This window comes from Euleptes europaea, chromosome 9 (genome assembly GCF_029931775.1).
Source record: "Euleptes europaea isolate rEulEur1 chromosome 9, rEulEur1.hap1, whole genome shotgun sequence".
Classification (NCBI taxonomy): Eukaryota; Metazoa; Chordata; class Lepidosauria; order Squamata; family Sphaerodactylidae; genus Euleptes; species Euleptes europaea.
In genome coordinates, this window is record NC_079320.1 from 42,656,751 (window position 1) to 42,673,130 (window position 16,380).

The 16,380-nt window shown below is 38.2% G+C and overlaps 1 protein-coding gene across 1 annotated transcript in view; it reads right to left on the reverse strand.

Moving 5' to 3' along the window:
- Positions 1–16,380, reverse strand: part of TTC29 (tetratricopeptide repeat domain 29) — a 141,329-nt gene that overhangs the window by 88,617 nt on the left and 36,332 nt on the right. The window contains exons 5-6 of the mRNA XM_056855043.1: positions 4,254–4,466; positions 2,319–2,404 (exon numbers count right to left, since the gene is read on the reverse strand). Coding sequence (XP_056711021.1) covers positions 2,319–2,404; positions 4,254–4,466 — 299 coding nt within the window. The remainder of the gene's footprint in view (positions 1–2,318; positions 2,405–4,253; positions 4,467–16,380) is intronic.

The window sequence follows — 16,380 nt, forward strand, 5'->3', positions numbered from 1 at the left end:
TTCTGAATGCGGGATTGGAAGGTGTGAGATATGACAGGGACAAACAAATGCAAAAACAGCCACGAATTAATGGCCTTTGTTTGTTATTCTCCTACTAACTGTTATTGGTCCTCCTCCCTGGTTGGGTTATTATGTATTTATATGTATTTATTGCTTTTATTCAATTATTTTATACGTGCTTTGTTTTAAATGTTGTTTTAACGTCTCATATGTTTTAATGTTAACATGTTTACATGTTCACTGTCTTGGGTACCCTATGGGAGCGGAAAGGCGGCCTAGAAGTGTTTTAAATAAATAAAATAAAAATAAATAATGACGGTCTGATTTACACCTTCACAAAAAAGCATGTGATAAGTCCTCACCTCTCTACTACTTCAAAATACAAGTGGAGAATCCAATGTTCCAAAGTCAAAAACATCCTTCATGTAGAAATCAAATGTATTAGCGAGAGGGTTTTAGCTTAGCCTCCTTCCAGATGTTTAGCAATCTCTCTTTCATTTGTTTTCATTTCCTCTGTTCTGCATAATCTGATGTAATGCCTGCCCTATTTGTTATTTTCTTCCACTCCTGTTCTTTATTACTTTAATTATGCTACTTTAAAAGCATGGAATATCCTTCCTATCTCTATTCATCAAATCACTTTCCCTTCCTTCTTTGCGGCTCACTTCTTTTACACAGTATTTCCTGAGGATTCACTTTGACTTTATCAAATCACCATTCAACTATTATTTTGCTCGCTTTATTTGAAACGTACATTGTTAAAACCCAGATCTTTGCCAGATTGCTATCCTAAGTCTTTTTGGACAGGAATTGCAACTTTATGCTCTGCAAAGCACCTAGCACACTGTTAGCACTATTTGAACACATGAAGCTGCCGTATACTCAATTAGACCACTGGTCCATCGAGGTCAGTATTGTCGAAGGCTTTCAAGGTCAGAGTTCATTGGTTCTTGTAGGTTATCCGGGCTGTATAACCGTGGTCTTGGTATTTTCTTTCCTGACGTTTCGCCAGCAGCAGTGGCAGGCATCTTCAGAGGAGTAACACTGAAGGACAGTGTCTCTCAGTGTCAAGTGTGTAGGAAGAGTAATATATAGTCAGAAAGGGGTTGGGTTTGAGCTGAATCATTGTCCTGCAAAAAGTATCAAAGCTAATGTGCTAATCATTGTCCTGTAAGTATCAAGATAATGTGTTAATGAGGGTGTGGTATGTTAATATGGAACCATTGTATCCTGAAGTAATCTGTTAAATGTGGGAAACCAAAGCTAATCTGCATGGCTATTGTGGACTGTAGTCTTTGTTAGTCTGGAGGTTTTCAGGACAGGAAGCCAAGCCTTATTCATTCTTAAACTCTCTTCTTTTCTGTTAAAGTTGTGCTGATGTTTATGAATTTCAATGGCTTGTCAGATTGCACAGAGAAGCCATTGAAATTCATAAACATCAGCACAACTTTAACAGAAAAGAAGAGAGTTTAAGAATGAATAAGGCTTGGCTTCCTGTCCTGAAAACCTCCAGACTAACAAAGACTACAGTCAACAATAGCCATGCATTGGTTCTTGTAGGTTATCCGGGCTGTGTAACCGTGGTCTTGGTATTTTCTTTCCTGACGTTTCGCCAGCAGCAGTGGCAGGCATCTTCAGAGGAGTAACATTGAAGGACAGTGTCTATCAGTGTCAAGTGTGTAGGAAGAGTGATATTCAGTCAGAAAGGGGCTGGGTTGAGCTGAATCACTGTCCTGCAAAAAGTATCAAAGGTAATGTGCTAATCATTGTTCTGTAAGTAACAAGATAATGTGCTAATGAGGGTGTGGTATGTTAATATGGAACCATTGTATCCTGAAGTGATCTGTTAATGTGTGAAATCCAAAGCTAATCTGCATGGCAGATTTTTTGCAGGACAAGAATGCAACAAATAACAGCAGGTGCCCAATGGTTCTTTTTGTGTTTTATTCTTTTAAAACACATTTCCACACACGCACCCCTGCCCAATACACATTATCCTGGGAAGCCGTCCTGAAACTCAAGGAAGTTTCACAGACAGTTTGAGATGTGGCACAAGAGTTGCTACTCAAAGGAATGATCTAGTCCACCAATTTAAGAAACAAAACAAAACATTAAGAAAAGGGTTTGAAAGCCTCAAGAGGAACTTTATGGACTGCATTTCAGTAATAATTTCTATAGATTAGCGAATGCCTCAGAAGGAAGACTGCAGCAATGCAATCGAAGAGTTACAGCCTTCTAAGCCCAAGCCCTTCAATGGACTTAGAAGGGTGTAACTTTGCTTAGGATTGCTCTAGAAAACACTTATCAGATAAACTTACCAATATTGAGGTGTCTTCTTCTCCAGCTTCATGATATGCCAGACCCAAACGGAATGCAGCTTCTGCTTCAGTATTCCTGTTGTCCGCTAAATGAGGAGGGCTACAGTTACCATTAAAAAGAAATTAAGCTACAGCTAGCTGTACATGCAGTTTTCAACATCATGGTTTTTCTTAATATGTTATCTCCTTGATAAATATTGAATTTTTCTACTGACAAAAGAGGGAAGATATTCTTTAAAAGCATTGTATGTTTTCATAAACAACTCTACAACATACTATCACTTGTTTTATATATCAGGGAGCAATGTGCAAGGAAGCTGAGACAGAATTATGTTACCAGGAGAGTAAGTGGCATGATCTGTGACCTTAGGAACAACAGCAAATCTCACGGATGGGAAACACCTTAGGTTTCTTGCTCACTGACTTGAAAACCATAAAACCCACCCCTTTCCCAAACATATGACTAGAGCATCATGTACCTTCACAATTAGTTCTGTTGAACTCTTATTTCCAGAACAGCAACAATAATGTTACTAACATTTTTAAAAATTCACTATGCATAAGTAAATAAATATATCCTCCAACAGTTAATGTTTTCAGTAGTATTCAGTTTTAGAGTCCTGCAGAACATGTTCCTTTGGAGGGAGATCTGACAGAACAAATCTCAAGAGAAAACCATTTTGTGTTGAAATGGAATTAGGATATACTGCCTAAGGTGTGATTCCCATGGAAGAGAAGAAAAAACTCTGAACATATAATTCAGACAGATGATCTCTAGAATAAACATCTCCCCCCTTCCCTCCAAAAAAAACACCATGCTGAAGAACAATCTTCAGTTACAGGCTGAATGGTAAAATAGTGTTTTCTTTCAAATAACCTGGCGATCATGAACACAAGCGAAATTTGTACCCTAGCACTGTGTGGTTCCTCCCATACCAGGGGAAAAAAGACATTTGTAAAAACAGCTGGATGTGAAATTTAGTCCTGCATTCTGCTCTCATAATTAGTTAGTATCTGTGAACTGGATTTCTTGACGAGTAATGATAGGGCCAAGGTATGCTAGCTTTCAAGAATTGAATTTATCCTGCACCCAGAATTTTCTGACTTGCAGTGCTTCAACTGCTGATTACCAATGGGTCTTACTAACCATCTCCAACATTTGGTTGCATATTAGAAGCAGGTATGGTGGTCAAGAATCATAGAATTTGCCCCAAGCACAGTGGCTGTAATACATATAGCGCATCCAAATGGGAATCACTACAATTATGCAACCCCCCACATTGATTGGTTTGTGGGTGGGAAAGAGAGAATGGAGTGATAAAGTCTAAGCTACTTTGAGTATTACATTTTACCTGAGTAAATCACAAAGTGTATCTGACACACACATTATCTTCTCCAGGTAAAGGATGTTTGTCTCTACAGTAAATCAGCATTCAATACCTTTACTACAGGCCCCATCACCAAAATCTTTTCTTACAATTATACTTTTGAAATTTGTCATTTGTAAGAAACCCAAAGTAGTACACAAACCTGTCAGCTCTAAGATACAAACAAACCATCTTATTTTCATAATTAGCTAACAGCTTGTCCAATATGCAGTGTTAGTCAAGAAACAGTGAATAATCAGTGAACCGCAACCAGAAATGTTGCCAGTGACCTTACTTCCGATTATGGTCTCATTGTTTTACCACAGTACTCCCAGAAGACTGCATTTTCGGAGTTAAAAGCTTTCAAGGAATAAATGGATTCCTAGTTGTCAGCAAGTAGGTACTTCTGTTTTACAACAAGATTTAGAAATATATTGATAGCATTTGTCTTGAATTTCATAGAAAATAATCATCAAACACTTGCCGATGTTTTTTTTTTACTTTACTCCTGGGAAAGCGAGGCCTGCACATTAAAGAAAGAAATGCAGGAGTGTTATTTTCTACCCACCTTCTTTTGCCATTTGAAAAGCTTTTATTAGAGTTTTAATGGCCTGTCGGTATTCTTTATTTTGTAGCATTTTGTCTGCTAGTAATGTGTAAATCCTCCAGAGATGCTCACAGGCTAGCGTATTAAGAGTCCGATTGGTCTCATCTTTCCATATCCGCCCCACTGTCAAGTGATAGAACGCTTCATAATGTTCTGCAGCTTTCAGGAACTGACCTGAAGAATACAAGTCAGTCATAATTATAAGAAATGTACTTTACAAAATATTCTTTAAAAAAAAAACCTCACCACAAGATAATCCCCATAGCATATTATGTATTGATTGAAAGTATCATGTATTATAATAAAACAGCAGAAGTTATGAAAAACTGAAAATACTTCAAAAGCCCATTCCCAAAACATAAGGAAGAGGTATGCTCACAAACACATTAGAAGAACATTATATAAAATAGGATATTTGGTTTGTCAATATGCTGACATTAATGGTTCGAACAGGAAGGCAACATTTGTAGAAATTGCAAATAAAAATTATTTCAAGGGCAAATATATTATTCAAAATGTTATCTAAACAAATACTGAAATTAATATTTCTCTAAAAAATCTAGAGATCAAAACCAACCCATATCATTAATCTGGAATGCCTTCACTCTTGTGGCTCATCAGGCAGTTTCCCTACTATCATCTAAGCACAAGGCCAAAACATTTTTATTTACCCAGGTTTTTAACTTAAGTTTTATCTCATCCTTTTTCAGCTGGTTGCTATATGGCCGGTATACTGCTGTTTTTATAACTATTGCTGCCTTGACCTTCTGATTCTTCATTGGGGTTTTACCAACAATTTCTTGGCTAGTTTTCAATAGTTTTTATTTATGGTTATATGGTTTATGTATTAAGAACATAAGAGCCCTGCTGGATCAGGCTAGTGGTGTGTAGTGGTTAAGAGTGGTGGACTCTGGAGAACCGGGTTTGGTTCCCCACTCCTCTCATGAAGCCTGCTGGATGACCTTGGGCTAGTCACAATTTTCTCAGACCTCTCTCAGCCCCACATACCTCACAAGCTGCCTGTTGTGTGTGTGTGTGGGGGGGGGGAGGGAAGAGCGATTATAAGCCTCTCTTATGGTAGAGAAAAGCAAGATATAAAAACCAACTACTACTATTCCTCGTCCTCCTCCATCTAGTCCAGCATCCTGTCTCGCAGTTGCCAACCAGTTCCTCTGGAGGTTAATAACAGGGCATAGAGGCCGAGGCCTTCCTCTGATCTTGCCTCCTGGCACTTGTGTTCAGAGGTTTACTGCCTCTGAATGTGGAGGTTCCCTTTAGTCACCATGGCTGGTAGCCACTGTTAGAACTATTCTCCATCAATCCATCTAATTCCCTTTTAAAGTCATCTATGCCTGTAGCCATCACTACAGCCTCTGGCACTGAATGCCAGATTTTAATCACTCATTCTGTAAAAAGTATTTCTTCATCTTGAATCTACTCCCATCAGCTTAATTGGATGCCCTAAAGTTCTAGTATTTTGGGAGAGGGAAAAGAAAAGGAGTTCTCTTTGTCAACTGCCTCCAACCTGTGCATAATTTTATAAAGCTCTATCATGTTCTCTTTTGATTGTCTCTTTTCTAAACTGAAAAGTCCCAGATTCTTCAGCCATTCCACATGGAGGTGATTCAACCCCCTTAAAATCTTGGTTTTTACTGTTTTTACTTTGTTAGCCACCTTAACAAGTTATCTGAAAAGATTGCCTATACACTCATAAATACATACAGCTACTGTGTATGGTGGGGAGGGGGAAACGATGGATCTAGTCCAGCAACATAGGCATGCAATAGCGGGATGCTTTACACTTGGACCCTCAGGATGAAAATCACAATATTAGGAGTCGCTCTGTATCCTACCATGCCCTATTCCCATGCTTCTTATTCAACACTACTGCCCAAAATTTATCTGTGTGGTTTGTATCCTGGAGAAGTCCTTTCAAATTAATGAAATACATTGTGTGCACAGTTCCATATGCTACTAGGGATAAATGCACTTCAAAGAATTACTTTTTATCCTGTCCTTTAACCAAACAACCAAGAGTGGTTTTCTTCCTCCCTCTCTGCTTCATTCTCACAACTCCACTGAAAGGTAGATAAGGCTGACAGAATACAACCCCTCGAGCTTTACAGCTGAGTAGGGATTTGAACTTTGGTCCCCTTAATTCTAGTCCAATCATTTCATGATACTAGCTCTGAATTTAATGTGCATAGGCTTCTAGATAGATAACACAATATAACTATTTTCTCTCTATAGTTTCCTATTCAACATTGCACCTAGTAATATAGAAATGAAAGTGACTCAAATTAGCAGGAAATATATTACAAAATCCCCTGTTTCTAAACAAACAGTATTTCTATTTAGTTATAAAGCAAATAAGATTTGATATAAACCTTATAAAATTTATCCCTTTACAAACTGCCTCTTAAAAGTGAATCTTTTTGAGAATAACATCTTCTGTTTATGCCAGCAAAATTAGATGTAAGGGCTGAACAGAAATAGGTTATTTCCACAAACCCTATGCCTTCAAAAGATAGTTGGTAAAGAAAACTTCTAAAAGTTACCTTTTAAACTGTGTCAACACTGCAGAAGTCCCAAGAAACAGTATCAAATAAGATTATTATTTTTTAAAAAAACTGCTATTTAAAAGCTATCAACTGATAGATTAAACACTCCTGTACAAAACAGCTACATTTTCAAGATCAATCATGAATTTATCACAGGCAAAGAAACCATGGGTAGGAAAATCCAAGGCTTCAGATGGAGTGAGGGCACCCTATCCTGATGCCCCTGAAAAGCCACTCCTGAGGGTCAGGTGGTCTATCAGAATGGTACAAAGCAGGGGTGTGTGTTGTAGAATAGAGAATCTACTGAAATCACTCCTTCACTTATGCACAAGTGGTGCAAGCCCCATGAAGTGAGCAAAAGCTTGCAGACAGCAATTTTCATCTGGGCTTCTCTAAACAATCTCGAAGCAACCTGGCACTTTGATTCATGCGTCTTCCACTTACCTAGTTGTACACTGGAGTTTGCTGAAAATGCGAATAAATAAATAAAACTTCATGAAAAATATTGTTGGCAAACAATGGAGTTGCATGTCTAGCCAGCATGGTGTAGTGGTTAAGAGCGGTGGTTTGGAGCGGTGGAGTCTGATCTGGAGAACCGGGTTTGATACCCCACTCCTCCACATGAGCGGCGGAGGCTAATCTGGTGAACTGGATTTGTTTCCCCACTCCTACACATGAAGTCAGCTGGGTGACCTTGGGCTAGTCACAGCTCTCTCAGCCCCACCTATCTCACAGGGTGTCTGAGGTAGGGAGGGGCAGGGAAGGTTACTGTAAGCCGGTTTGAGTCTGCCTTAAGTGGTAGAGAAAGTCAGCATATAAAAAACCAACTCTTCTCTCTTCTTCTTCATCTAAAGCACTGGTTCCCAACCGGGGGTCCACGGACCCCCAGGGGTCCACGAGAACTAAATTAAGGTCCGCGAAACAAAGTTATAAACCCATAATAAATTAATATTTTCAGTTAAAAGTTCTCTATTATAAAAATATATATTCAAATATTATTCTAAGTTTAATGTTCAACTAACAGTTATGATTAAAGTTTATTTTTCAAATTCTCAGAATTTTTATTTTGGACCTTGGGGTCCCTGCACCGAACAAAAAAGTCCTAGTGGTCCCTGGTCAAAAAAAGGTTGGGAACCACTGATCTAAAGCATCTCTATCTTCTGTGACATCAAAGCAAAGCCATTTCACGTAGTCTTCCAAAATACACTGCGTTCTTGACTGCCCACTGGGCATAAATGTTGGCTAAATGTAAATATGGGCTTTCAGGGCTAAATCTGGTGACTCAATTCAGCAAATTCACTTTCAAATTCAAATTTTATTTGAGGGGGCAGTCAGTTTAATATGTTAAACTAGAAACTGTGATCTTGAGCTGACACCTCTCACGCTCATAACTCTGAGAGCCATTAAAGAACAAACTACAAAGCATTAAAGAACAGGGACAATGATTCTGATTAAAAGAGTGCCAAGATAACTAACAAAATGAAAGAGTTCAAGACAGCAGGAAAACACCAGGATAAAAATCTGGGCAATTATACATGAGAGAAGATGCTAAGTAACAGCTAGAAGGATTTAAAGCAAGAAAGTAAAGGCTGGTTTTATGTTTCTTACAGTGCAACCTTAAGTATGTATACTCAGAAATAAATCCCAAGGAGTTTAATGGGACTTACTCCCTAGTAAGTCTCCTTGGGACTGTTGCCTTACAGTGCCATGCTAAGCAGAGTTATACCCTTCTAAGTCAATGGACCTAAAAGGGTGTAACTCTGTTTAGGATGGCACTGTTAATTCCCCATATTGGCTTTGCTATGTGAAATGCATGCTCACATAAGTAGTAAGTGAGATAGTCACAACTAATGGCAACAGAAACATCATTTATCCACTGGGAAAACGCGCACACAATCACAGGTGCCCCTGGCAGTGAAGCAACTTCATCAACTGTTCACAAAATATATTTACTAATCCAAGCAGGCATTTGGGGATGTCAAGATGTTTGGGAGTATGAAAAAAAATCACCCATAATCTCAGAAGTTGTTTCTGGCCTTCTGAATCATCTGATTCACACATTACATCTGGTCACTTGGGGATAATTGTGACAACTTGCAAGAATGAGACAGTTATGTAATATCTGAATCAGATCTCTGAAAAATAGAAAAATGGAGTTTTCAGAGTTTCACAAGCACACTAAAAGTTAGAATTGATTTGTGCTAAATTAGAAAAGCTAATTGAAATGTTAAATACTATTACTGCAATTTCTTTGCAAATACCTACTGCTACTAACAATGTGTTTCAGCATTAGATTTAATGAAATATTAGAAAAAGAATGAGGAGTATTCAGAAGCAAAAGCTACAAGGTACCCAAAAAGTCCAAAATGTATGGTTCTACATTTTCAAAGCCAGCATTTAAAAGAAATCAGTTATCTGCAGAGAAAATTATGAGTGGAAGAAAAATGCAAAATATCTCCCAAATATCTGAGCAACAAACCAATACAAAGTTAGAAGTGCTTAAGCACAATCACTTCTCTGTGCATAAGCCTTTGTTGGATAGTAGCTCCACTGAATAAAGAAAATCTGTAAAAAAAAGTTTAAATACCTAAACATAAATGCTATTCATGCTGTCATTTAAAAAGGATCTAGCTATTCAATTTCCCCAAGCAAGGTTTTCAAAAAACCCACTAATGTAACATAAATTTCAAATTAAAAAATAGCAGCACTTCTAATACACAATCATGAGTCAACAACAAAAGCTAAAGCATTGCTAACAATAGTCAGAATTTAACAGGGCCCCAGGATACAGCATCAAATTAACAATCAGTAATCAATTCTTTTTAATAGCTAAAATGACGTATAACTACGTGTTTCTTTCAATAGGAGGTCCCATTCTAAACAATTATATTAATGCAAACACATCACATTAAAATGAATTAAATATCATAAATCATTCATTTTTCATAGAAACAAGAAATTTGAGTACAAAGGATTTCTGTTAGTCTCTTAAATAAGGTTATAGTTTGAACAACAATCTAACAGAGTTGATAGAAAAACATCCTTCCTGGGCCTTTTGGGGGTAGGTGGAAATGGGGTAGGGGTTAAAAAGTTTGCATGCAATAAATAGAAAACACACACCACACATATATATCTATGATTTTTCTGAATACTTTTCTTTATTTTTTTACACTTATTCTACCTATTTTATTAAGTAAGAAATATCTTAGGCAAATATGAACTGAAAAAAGAGAACGTATAAGATCTCTAACATTCTGCACTATTTTTTAACAGAAAGATTGACTAGATATTAACACAAATGGGTTTAAATGTGAAGCTGCCATAAAAGCAGGCACATAAATGTAATTCTCCCAGACGCTATTTTGATGCACATTTTTGATTCCATGAATATTTTATGAAATGGCCCAAACTAAAGCCATATAACATTCCTGCATTACTGATGCTTGCGCCCGTAAGCTACAAACATTAGAGGCATGATTGAATGCATTAAAATGAACTCATTCAGCAGCACATTGATTACCTGAAGGCAGGGGAAGCAAAAGAAGAGTTACTCCACTTAAGAAAACAGTACACAAATTTGAAGTTTCCAATACAGAAAAATAAAGATAGGTGATTGCATGAATGTTATATTAAATTAGTAAATAAATGCAAATATGTCTTACGTCTGTATAATACAATCTGACATTAATTAGATAAGCTGTTAATTAGGTCCAAAGATTGCTTCGAGTATTATTCAGGTACGGTAATTTAAAATGTCGCAATCTGCAAGATAACTGACTGACCTGTTCCAGCTTCATGTCTCAGCAATACTGAGCGCAGCTAATTATTTCCCTCTCTACCAGACTTTACATTTTGCAGTGAAAGTAAAACAGCTGAAAACAATGGCATAAAAATAATCCGAGAAGAGTTACAGGCACATTTGTTCAGCAGCTCTCTTATATAGTGTCAACACTGTATGGAAATCTTGTAGACACTGAGGTATAGAGACTCATGTACACTATTTAGTACAATTAAATCTAGAAATGCTGGAATCTTGTGGTATAAGTTACTGCACAGTAGATAAAAACTGTTTGGAATCAATATTCAATAGTAAGAAAGATCATAATTAACTGATAAAGTCTTGAATTCAAGTGTATTTATATTCTGTTTAGCCAAATACATATTTAGTGCTATTAAAAAGTTTTTTTATGGTTATGCTAATAACCAAGTCCTTTCCAAATAGATTCAACTTTGTATTTCCTGCCACAGAACTAAAACGCCATATTGAACTGGCAGTCCAGACAATGTTAATCAAAAACTCATAGTGGTAAAATCAAGAGTGTACATAGCCTTCCATCCTTCCGAGGTCGGTAAAATGAGTACCCAGCTTGCTGGGGGTAAAGGGAAGATGACTGGGGAAGGCACTGGCAAACCACCCCGTAAAAACAAAAGTCTACCTAGTAAACGTTGGGAATGTGACATCACCCCATGAGTCAGGAATGACCTGGTGCTTGCACAGGAGACTTCTACCTTTACCTTTTTACATAGAGCATAAATGCATTAAATCAAAACACACGAAAAGATTTCTATGAAACTGCGAAGCAATACAAAGAGGAGAGAAGTTAGTCTTGTGCAAGCAACAGTCTAGGCAGAAGACCAGTCACCTGGACTACAAATAGTGTAAATAAATAAATAATGAGGTAAATAATGAGGAAGTACCCTAGACAGTGGGGCCAGGAGTATCCTCTTTTGGGAGATCTGTCACAGTATTACAAAAAGTAAAGTACTTAAAATAGGCATTTTGGCAGTCAGACTTAATTCAGAAATGCTATCAAATTTGGCCACTGAAAACTGAAGTTAGCAGCCCAATTCAGCAACGTGAAATCCTTGTGAATTAGCAGGGGGTACATTTAAGCATGTACATCTTCCACGATAGACTTATGGACAAGTTTAAAAGTGCTTATCTTTGACTGGATGGTGCCGCACTTTGGATTTATTAATTTATAATAATTATAATAACTAGAAACATTAGCAATTTACAGCAAAGCTTTTCTACAGCCACGATAATTAGATGTGTCCTTTGCGGCGGTCCCGCTGAAAAGGCCATCTCTGGCACAAAAACTTGCCAACTACTGCCAATCAACTTTGCCTTTCGAAAGGTTTATTTTGTATCACAAGAGCTGCAAGTTCTAATGGAGGTTTCCAAAACCTTGTGAAGCTTTGAAGCAAAAGTAAGGGAAAAAAAATTCAGTTCAGGACGCTTTGAATGAAACTTCATGATCTCAGTACTACTCATTAAACAGTAAATAATTAAAACACCATGGAAGCAGATAGGTAAAATACAAGCAGCAGTGTCAGTAACAGACTTAAAAGAGAAGAGTGGGAAAATGAATTTTAAAAAAGCAATGAAATAATTCATTTGAAGTTTTAATAAATTTCATTTGCGGCCTTGTTTAAAGATATATTAGACTTTAGGGATGGAACCTAATTATGATCCAAATGGGCACCTGAATTTTTTTTTTTAAAAAAACAGAATTTTCTCTTTAGAAGCTACTGCTGGAGAAACCCAAACTGCTTTCTTAACTCCCGCAAGTTCTAAAAGAGATTTGGGGATTTAGCGTTTCCCTCTGTGTGGAATTCCAGCCCCCCTCCCCAGTTTCCCTTGATATTGTTCACGTGCCCCGTCACCAAACTGCCCCTTGAACACAGCTGAGCACAAATCACGGCTTGGAGACTGAATGGAGGCAAAAAACAGACAAAACAATTAGGTGTGATACATGCATGGACCTTCTGAATTACAGGCTATATTTTCCCACAAAAAGATCTTGGACTTTGGCTAGTGTTAACGAGACAAACATTTGTGATTAACAATGTTATATTTTTTTCATTTTAAATATTATTGTATGTACATATTATCATGCACATAGCAATTGGAATATCTAATAACATGCTTGTAAATCGTCAATCTAATAATAAAGATAAGGTATTAATATGCTGAGTGAAGACTTTCCAGCAACAGAGCATGCACTAGGCAGAAACTATGGGTTGGATCCAGTATAAATTAGCAAATTAATGCTGTTTCTCACCTTCCTGCTGCAGATACCCCTCCTGTCATCCCTCAGGGTACTGTAACCCTCAGGAACAGCATTTCATGAAGATCAGTGAGTTGCAACGGGGGAGAGGCAGGAAAGTTCCATTCTGCCACTGTAAAATTTAAGCTGGATCAAAGCCAATGTGATGTCTACATCAGATAAGGAATGGGGGTCATTTAGAGCATGCACTTATCACTTCCTCTCAACAACCATACTAGAGATTTCATTCCCTGCTTACTCAGCCTCTCTCAGAGTCAACACGTCCCCACAAGAGAGGTAAGAGAAAGCTGGAAATGAGATATGAGTCAGAGAAGTGAGGGAGAGGAGAAAGTCAGACTTTTTTTTTACTTGAACCACAACAACCTGCCTACAAATTAGTGTCTTACCTCACAAGAAGGCAGGGATATGCTCACTCAGAGATGAAATGCATGACTCACACACCCTAATATTTGCCCTGCCTACATCTCTTCTGCCATCCTTTGAGATGACGGCAGGGAAACCATTTTTGTCATGGAGAAAATGGAAGATGACATGAAAACACAGATTGAAAGGATCTTGGAAATTTCAGTTGGTACCAAATGTTGTGGCACATCTGCGTACAGGTACAAGATGAAGAGTACATATTATACCTATACCACAATGTCACCAGTTGCCTGTGCATTTCCAGGCCAAATTCAAGATGCTGATAGATTCAAGATGCCTATAAAGCCCTTCACAATCGGGTACCCATAACAATCTGGTACCCACAAACCTCAAGGATCACCTCTCCCTTTATCAGATCCACATGCCAGATGAGAGCCTCCTTGCAACATGGATTGCACATCCTTCCTTCTTATCATGGTGTTTGATCTGAAGTGGCAAGCTCTCACTTGTTCAGTTTTGTCCAAAAATTTTTGGTGTTCCATCATTAATCAGATTCCATAAAGCTTGTAAGGTGGTACTTTTTTCTAAAGGTTTGTGTGGATTGCTGTGGGACTTTTGATCACTTCAGTTGATGGTGATGATAGCAGTGCTGTAATGTTATTTATTTTTATGTGTTTTCATGTATGGTAATTTTTTTTATTCTGGTTTTCTTATGTAGTATATGTTGTAAGCCACTTCAGAGAATGTCGAGTTGCAAGGGGTAAATAAGCATTAAGCATGTATCTGCAGAAGCCCCTCCCCTTCCATTCCTTTCTACTCAGAAGAGGAGCCAGACCTCTCTGCACAACTTGTACAAGTTTGATTCCTCCAATCTAAGCAGCCCCTTGCTTCTTATAGGATTTCCCTCCACTCTCTCACACCACAATATCCTTTACTTCCATAGAAAGAGTGACCTAAAGGGAGCATATGGCCTAAAAGGAAGCAGGATATATGGCAGAAAATGGATGGCTAATGAGCAGGGAAATAGACTTCAGGGTGGTGGTGGGACTCCAGGTGGTTGCCAGGCAGCATTAGCTGGGTCACTATGTGATGAAACCAGAGTCCATCTCTGATTCCTCCAGGCTTGGGCTGTCCAGTTAGCAGTATAACCAAGGTATCCTGGGTATGTGCGGATATAAGCTGGGTATACAGCTTATAGGCATGGTATCTTCCATTGAAATAATTTTGCATGTGATTTCTAAAAGGGTTATCTGATCCTTCCTACTCCTGTGACAGTGTGGCAAGAAGGACAGATCCTTTTCTTGGGCCTCCTATACTAAGGAGAGAACTATTTCCTTAACAGCATGCTTGGAATCCCCCTTTTTGTCTATGGAGTGGTTTTACCCAGCAACCGTAATGGCACAGTGTGTCACTCTCATATTTTAAATATACACATGGTTCTGCGAGATGTTTGTAATTAATGCATTTTTATTAAGCACAATGTTGTTGATTCACAGAATCAAACTATAGACCCCACTGAGTGTAAATAGTAGAGCATACACCTGGTTTCCTAAATGTCTAGCTCGTTGATTGATTTCAATCTACTGACAACCCAAGCAAGCCTAATTCACTCCTGTTCACACTGTCATCCTTACCATTAGCAACTGTAAATGAGAAAGCTGTGGCAGGTGAGGGAAAGCTGCTCCCTTTCCACTCATGCTCCTGTCCTTCTCTGAGCCCAACAAATGCAAAAGAATTATTGGTTCTTGTAGGTTATCCGGGCTGTGTGACCGTGGTCTTGGTTTTTTCTTTCCTGACGTTTTGCCAGCATCTGTGGCAGGCATCTTCAGAGGAGTAACACTGAAGGACAGTGTCTCTCAGTGTCAAGTGTGTAGGAAGAGTAATATATAGTCAGAAAGGGGTTGGGTTTGAGCTGAATCATTGTCCTGCAAAAAGTATCAAAGGTAATGTGCTAATCATTGTCCTGTAAGTATCAAGATAATGTGCTAATGAGGGTGTGGTATGTTAATATGGAACCATTGTATCCTGAAGTGATCTGTTAATGTGTGAATCCAAAGCTAATCTACATGGCTATTGTGGACTGTAGTCTTTGTTAGTCTGGAGGTTTTCAGGACAGGAAGCCAAGCCTTATTTATTCTTAAACTCTCTTCTTTTCTGTTAAAGTTGTGCTGATGATTATGAATTTCAATGGCTTCTCTGTGTAATCTGACAAAATAGTTGGTAGAATTGTCCAGTCTTGGTAGAATTGACACAAACAGGACACAGGGTCTTATTCCATAAACATCAGCACAACTTGGAATAAGACCCTGTGTCCTGTTTGTGTCAGTCCATGTTCAGCCGCTGCTGATTTCTCAGGTTGGCCAAGTCTGCAGTATCTTTCATGTTCTTTTATCCTTGTTTGTATGCTGTGTTTTGTGGTCCCGATGTAAACTTGTCCACAACTGCAGTGTATACGATATACTCCTGCAGAGGTGAGGGGGTCTCTTCTGTCTTTTGCTGATCGTAGCATTTGTTGTATTTTCTTGGTGGGTTTAAACACTGTTTGTAGGTTATGTTTTTTCAAAAGTTTCTCCATCCTATCAGTGACTCCTTTAATAAATGGTAAGAATACCATTCCTATGGGAGACTGTTTTTCCTGAGTTTTCCGATTTTTATTGTCGAAGGCTTTCACGGTCAGAGTTCATTGGTTCTTGTAGGTTATCCGGGCTGTGTAATCGTGGTGTTGGTATTTTCTTTCCTGACGTTTCGCCAGCAGCTGTGGCAGGCATCTTCAGAGGAGTAACACTGAAGGACAGTGAAGGACAAACAAGGATAAAAGAACAATTTTAACAGAAGAGAGTTTAAGAATGAATAAGGCTTCGTTTCCTGTCCTGAAAACCTCCAGACTAACAAAGACTACAGTCCACAATAGCCATGCAGATTAGCTTTGGATTCACACATTAACAGATCATTTCAGGATACAATGGTTCCATATTAACATACCACACCCTCATTAGCACATTATCTTGATACTTACAGGACAATGATTAGCACATTACCTTTGATTCTTTTGCAGGACAATGATTCAGCTCAAACCCTACCCCTTTCTGACTA